Source organism: Coregonus lavaretus (assembly GCF_964263955.1).
Source record: "Coregonus lavaretus genome assembly, chromosome: 31".
Taxonomy (NCBI): domain Eukaryota; kingdom Metazoa; phylum Chordata; class Actinopteri; order Salmoniformes; family Salmonidae; genus Coregonus; species Coregonus lavaretus.
This window is the reverse complement of record NC_140018.1, coordinates 27,471,343-27,478,061: the sequence shown is the minus strand read 5'-3', so window position 1 is coordinate 27,478,061 and position 6,719 is coordinate 27,471,343. Positions and strand designations below refer to the sequence as shown.

The 6,719-nt window shown below is 42.2% G+C and overlaps 1 protein-coding gene across 1 annotated transcript; it reads left to right on the top strand.

Annotated features, from left to right (window-relative positions):
* Nucleotides 1–339: 339 nt before the first annotated feature.
* On the top strand, nt 340–1,410 carry LOC311106682 (4-galactosyl-N-acetylglucosaminide 3-alpha-L-fucosyltransferase 9-like; the record flags this gene model as incomplete). Its single annotated transcript, XM_084149076.1, has 1 exon — nt 340–1,410. One exon carries the CDS (start codon nt 340–342, stop codon nt 1,408–1,410), a length of 1,071 nt encoding a protein of 356 aa, XP_084005202.1.
* Nucleotides 1,411–6,719: the final 5,309 nt, after the last annotated feature.

Sequence of the window (6,719 nt, the reverse complement as noted above, 5' to 3'; positions counted from 1 at the left end):
CCCATTTGTTAGTCATGTATGAAATGAGTTGTTATAGGTCATTATTCATCAACCTCTAGGCTACTTATTTCATAATCTTAGCCTATGCATTGATTGTGATCTTGCATAAGTAAGCTAAAATATGTAGACCTGTTTCTATGTTGGACATCTGTGACTAGATAGTGTCAGGTTTTTGTGATATAAAAGGCTATAAGATACACAATCCATATCACCTGAGAAAATATATGCACTGAACCAAACCAGTACATTACTGCATTGTTTGTTTCATTATTGAACCAGTGTCATCAACATTGTTTTGAATCAAACTAATGACATTTTTAATTTTTTTACAGGACAAAAATGGCGATGGCAACTTTTAACCGCTTAATGCGCCGACTTGTGACTGCAATCATTGCAATAGGCTGTTTTGTGACTGTTTTCCTCATGTATTTTAAATGGCCAAGTAATTGGCTTGCATCATCAACACTACCAATTCAGAAGAAAGAACATCTGGAAGCAAATGAGGTTAATAATAAGACCATTGTTCTATTATGGCTGTGGCCTTTTGGCCAGTCCTATGATCTGGACACATGCAGCCCCCTGTTCAATATTGAAGGCTGTTTTTTAACAGCTGACCGAGACCTATACAATAAGTCAAGTGGGGTCATCCTTCACCATAGAGACATGAAAAGTGATTTATCAAATCTACCACCATCGCAGCGCCCACCTTTCCAAAAGTGGGTGTGGATGAATCTAGAGTCCCCGTCACACACGTATAAAAACCCAGGTCTTGGAAATATTTTCAATTTGACTTTGAATTATAGGCAAGATGCAGATATTGAAGTGCCGTATGGGTCAGTTGTATTCAGCCAAGAGGAGGGGGAAGCTTTCGTATTGCCAAATAAAACAAAATTGGTCTGCTGGATTGTGAGCAACTGGAACCCTGACCATGCCAGAGCGTGGTACTACAATGAATTGCATAAACACATAGAGATACACACCTATGGAAAAGCCTTTGGAGAACACATCAATGATCAAGACTTACTGGACACAATATCCAGTTGTAAATTCTATCTTTCGTTTGAGAACTCAATTCACAAAGATTACATCACTGAAAAGCTGTACAACCCACTAGCTGCTGGATCTGTGCCAATTGCTCTTGGGCCACCTAGGCAGAACTATGAGAACTTTGTGCCTGGAGATGCCTTTATACATGTGGATGATTTCCTCTCTCCCAAAGAGCTGGCTAACCATCTCACACTGTTACATACAAATGAAGAAATGTATCTGCGGTATTTTGACTGGCGCAGACATTTCAATGTCAAGAGGTCCCATTTCTGGGCTGAACACACATGTCATGCCTGCGATTACATTAAAAGACACAAGGAATATAAAGTTTGTAATAACCTTGACACTTGGTTTTGGGGTTGACAGCTCATTTGCTTCTGCAATGTTGGGGTTCAATGTTATGGTATCTGATAAAACATATACGAAAGCTGAAGAACATAAGCACATCCAGATTCTTCCCGCAGTTGCTGGAGTTTACATTTACATTCGAGTCATTTAGCAGACGCTCTTATCCGGAGCGACTTACAGTTAGTGAGTGCATACATTTTATTTTTTATTTATTTCATACTGGCCCCCCGTGGGAATCGAACCCACAACCCTGGCGTTGCAAATGCCATGCTCTACCAACTGAGCTACATCCCTGCCGGCCATTCCCTACCCTACCCTGGACGACGCTGGGCCAATTGTGCGATCTCTATGATGGCAATCTCAGACTGAAGTATTGGTGCTTTCAAGACAACTGGGAACTCGTGAAAAAATGAGCTCCGACTGGGAAAAGTAGTTTTGAACGGTCAACTCGAAATTCCAAGTCGCAAACTCTGGCATTTTTCTAGAGCTCCGACTTTCCGACCTGAAAATCACTGATGTCTTGATTTGACCTAGCTTTGTTTTCCGAGTTCCCAGTTGTCTTGAAAGTACGGAAGTCCAGAGAGGACATATTAATAAAAAATACCTTGTTATGTCAAGATCACGACTTATTTATCTCAACACTACATAACAAAAGTTGCCTGACAGGCCGCCCCCAAGACCACAGCCAATCGCATGCAAGGAATAACGCTGTTAATTTGCCTAGTGTTGTGAGCTAGCTAGTTAGCTAGGCAGTCTAGTAAGCTAGCTTGTTATCTATGCTGCATAACTGATATGTGTATAATTATAAGGGACACTTCATGTTTTGTGGATACTATTAAAATGTACAGTGGGTGAGCTCCATTCCAGTCAGGCTGATCAGATTCAATTTCAGCCTCAGAGGCTCAGAAATAAGGATGCTGCCTTGTGTGCTGTTTCATAGGTAAAGCTCATTGCAGGCAGATCAGCTGTCAACGCTTTATAGACTGATGCATATAACCCAGAGTGGGTGAGCTCTAGTCTTGGCAGGCATAAATCACGATTCTGCCTTGTGGGCTGTTTCACATGTAAGACTTTTGTTATGTAGTGATCATGAGATAATTAAGTTGTGATCTCCAAATATATATGTTTTATTAATATGACCTCTCTGGACTTCCGTATGAAAGCACCAATAGAGCAGCGGAAGAATCCAGTTTCTTGCCTCTCTCTGCTGCTCATCTGTCTTTCTGCCTCTCTCTGCTGCGCGTATCAGCCAACCAGACATACAGAATAGTGATGATGAGGCCCCATGTAGCTCAGTTGGTAGAGCATGGCGCTTGCAACGCCAGGGTTGTGGGTTCGATTCTCACGGGGGGCCAGTTTGAAAAAAAATGATGCACTCACTAACTGTAAGTCGCTCTGGATAAGAGCGTCTGCAAAATGATGTAAATCAAGTGTTAATCAAATGATAGCTGCAGTACTGTTGATATTTAAAATAGGTAGTTTTTTCCTACACACACTCACGCATCTAAAAACAAGCATGTTTGATACCGGGTGCACGCTATCTCTGTGGGCAGACCGCGAAACAGGCGCAACCTATCGTGCACGAGCTCCAGGGCAGACCAACATGCGCAACCATAGACTATAAAAAGTAGGGTGCAACCGACCGACGGACGGGGTGGGGGTGGCGAACTTTACGACCAAGTATATTATACCACACAAAAAGACACTTGGCGAGTGGGAGGGCAATGTGCTCAGGCACAGGTAGACCTATTTCTGTGCACGTGCCTGATGTTAAGAAAACTGCCAACATGTTTTTCAGCAGAATTTCCATCCTTGTAATCTCTTCTGTACACTCTTAGAAAAAATTGTTCCAAAAGGGTTCTTCGGTTCGGCTGTCCCCATAGGATAACCCTTTTTTTGGTTCCAGGTAGAACCCTCTTTGGTTCCGGGTATAACTCTCTGTGGAAAGGGTTCCACATGGAACCAAAAGAGTTCTACCTGCAACCAAAAGGATTCTACCTGGAACCAAAAAGGGTTGCTCAAAGGGTTCATTCATTTCGTCTTTCAATAAGCCAATTTGTTTGTAGGCTGGTGTTGGGTTCTATTTTTCTCATAATTGGATCTGTATGTGATGAATATCTTAGAAGGAATGCATTAATGATAAGCATAGGTTTGTACTATACTGATATAAATTGTTTCACATAACAGGCTGTGATTCATGTAAGGAACGTTAGGGGGTAGGACAGATAAGACTTGTATTTCTTACAGATACGAACACTCTCTCTTTGTTGTCTGTGAAACCGTCCTTGAACGTAGGTACATAGAGTACAGATTGGAAGGGTGTCTTTTGGGTGCTGACTCTACAGGTTATTATGATAGCAACTTATGCCTGGGAACGGTGGAGCGCCAAGGGGTGGAGCGCCAAGGGGTTGGGACTAACCCGTGCGCCAACGGATTGGCTGAGTAAAGTCTAAACCACACTCAGTCCTTTACTCTGATTGGCCAACAGAAGAGGTGGGAACTCTCTGTCAGAGTATTTGAGAAAGAACCTGTAAACAATGGTTTAGTTCTCTGTCTGCCCTGCGTGGTATTTCAGTGAGCCCGTATACGAACCATCATACTTATCATACATACATTTTGCATATAATAAATTTAGCTTGGATTGAATATCTCTTGATTATGTTTTCTCTTATTCCAATACCAGATTTGAATTACGCAATTTCTAACAATTGGTGACCTCCGACTGTGATCTGGTAGCGGAACTTCGCTGGGATTCATCCAGCCTATTGGACATCGCTGTCGTCGAACTGTGTGTTTCACAAAGTGCCCGGGCTTCTAAAAACACAGGTAAGCAGACACCTATTGTTTATATAACTAAAGTTCTGCATATTGGCTTTATCCAAATTAATTTTGTGAAACACCTGTTTGATGTAAGTGAACCCTATTGTACTATAAATAACGATTACAGTATACTATTTCGATTTCATAATATACTATGCAAATGTTTGATAATTCTGATGGTTAAACCCATGGAATAGTAGAGGTGGCTGTGTGCCCCATAGTAGAGGTGGCTGTGTGCCCCATAGTAGAGGTGGCTGTGTGCCCCATAGTAGAGGTGGCTGTGTGCCCCATAGTAGAGGTGGCTGTGTGACCCATAGTAGAGGTGGCTGTGTGCCCCATAGTAGAGGTGGCTGTGTGCCCCATAGTAGAGGAGGCTGTGTGCCCCATAGTAGAGGAGGCTGTGTGCCCCATAGTAGAGGAGGCTGTGTGCCCCATTGTATACCTTTGTTATCTGTGTGTCCTAAGAAACTTTAGTTGTGTGACAAAGAATTATGATTGTGTGTCGAGTGTAAGTGTGTCATTTATGACTGTGTATTGTGAGTGAGTGTGATAACTGTGTACTATTTTTGCTGTGTGATAACTGTATACTACGTTTAACTGTGTAATAACTGTGTACCATTTTGGCTGAGAATACAAACAATATTTTAAAACAGTAAATAATGAGAATTACAATTAGGAAATAAAGTTTAAATTGTGCAAACGTTAACAAAAGACACCCATAGGAGGTACTTTAAATAGATAGGCAGTACGACGCAATGGCACATATCAGTTCAGACTAGATATGACTAGGTTCAAAGGAGACACTTACAATTCTTTAAGACGGGGTGACGTATGCATGAGAGTGTGAATGATAAACCAGTATACCTTGATAGAAAACTAATTGGGAATCAAAGACGTCTGTCCCTGTCCAAACTGTATAATTTGGGGATAACTGTTGGGTTTGTGGTTGCTTAAACCATATAACCCGTTAATAACAATTAGGAACATAAAGCTAAAGTGATGAATTGTGTGACTGAACTGAAACGTTTGAGCTGATATGATTGAACTGTGGCGTTTGGTGTTAGACATAGCATAATACTGGTTTTAGGTCCTTGGGTTGAGGCTTTTTTGTTGATTATTTGATGTAACGTTTGATGTTTGACCCTGCAAAATACTGGTTAAACAATTAGACTGAAATAATTAGGTTTATCGTTGAAATATAAACGTGCACCAACTTTAACTAATTAGGTGGGAATGATTTGATTTAAATAAATAGACTAAAGTACCTTAAATAACGACAGAATATTGGAAACACTAAAACGAGAAATAGCTCCTCAAAGCCTACTCCCGCTGGAGAGGGAAGAGAGAGTTGAGAGGGGAGGGGGTTGGCTCCTTAACGAAGATTCCCTTACCCTGTCTGATCATCCCTGTGTGAGTTCGATAGAAGGTGAAGCAATGGGTTGGCCTCTGGCGTCTGACATGTTCTCAGGACGAGGGTGGGGATTCACAGGTCTCCCGACGGTAGGTAGCTGTCTGATTGTGGGGGCCATATTCCTAACACACACAGACCCTCCTGATCAGCCAGAAGTAGTAGTTAACCTAACACAAGTTGATAAGGCATAGGAGACAGCTAGACGTAGGGAAAGGGGAAGTACTAGGGACTTTAGGGAAGGACATCACCATATGTATGTCACCATGTACATCCTGGGACTATGTAGTTGCTTATACCAAGCGGGGAGGGATATGTCAATCTCCATACACAGTTTAGGGACAGGTGTAGTATTGTGAAAGTAGGGAATTATCAGAAATGGCAGTGCGACCCATATAAGGGTAGGTACAGTCTGAAAGTCTGAATTATGCTAAAACAGATTACAGACCTGACAAGTGAGATATCCTCTTCAACTGGGGCACCCTATAGAGTAAACCTCTCTGAGGGAGGTAGTGAGACAGTGCAAACTATAGACCTGAAGGAAGTAGTACAGATGGAGACGGAGTAAATAGATTTTAACCTGTGGTTGGAATGGATTCAGTATACGGTCTAAAGAGGACTGTTATGCCTGTAGGACAGCCAAACCAAGGTTAACAACTACTCCGTTCCCCTTGACAGGCTTTAACTCTCTGTCAGGTTTATCCTCCATGCAAGCCACCTGGGAATGTGGTGAAAGAGTCTTGTAGTAACTTGAACTATCTGTATCCCCCGATAACAAAGTCATTCCGACCTAGGTTGCCTACGTTTGAAGTCACAGGGGATTCTTATTGTTTTTCTAGGACTAATAAGATAGGATACAGGGTAGGGCATCTTAGCTCCTGCTCCCACACAGAGAATATCACAACTAAAGAGACCATGACTAATCTCTCCTCTTTGTTGCAGCCAGAGGGTTTTAGGAACCAAAACCAGGCCCGTGCTGACATCTGATGGTTGTGTGGTGATAACTGATTGTGAACTCACCTACATACGCAAACAATCAAACGTGTCAGAGACTGGTGAGTTGTCACATAGAAAGTAGGACCTCCTCCCGGGATCC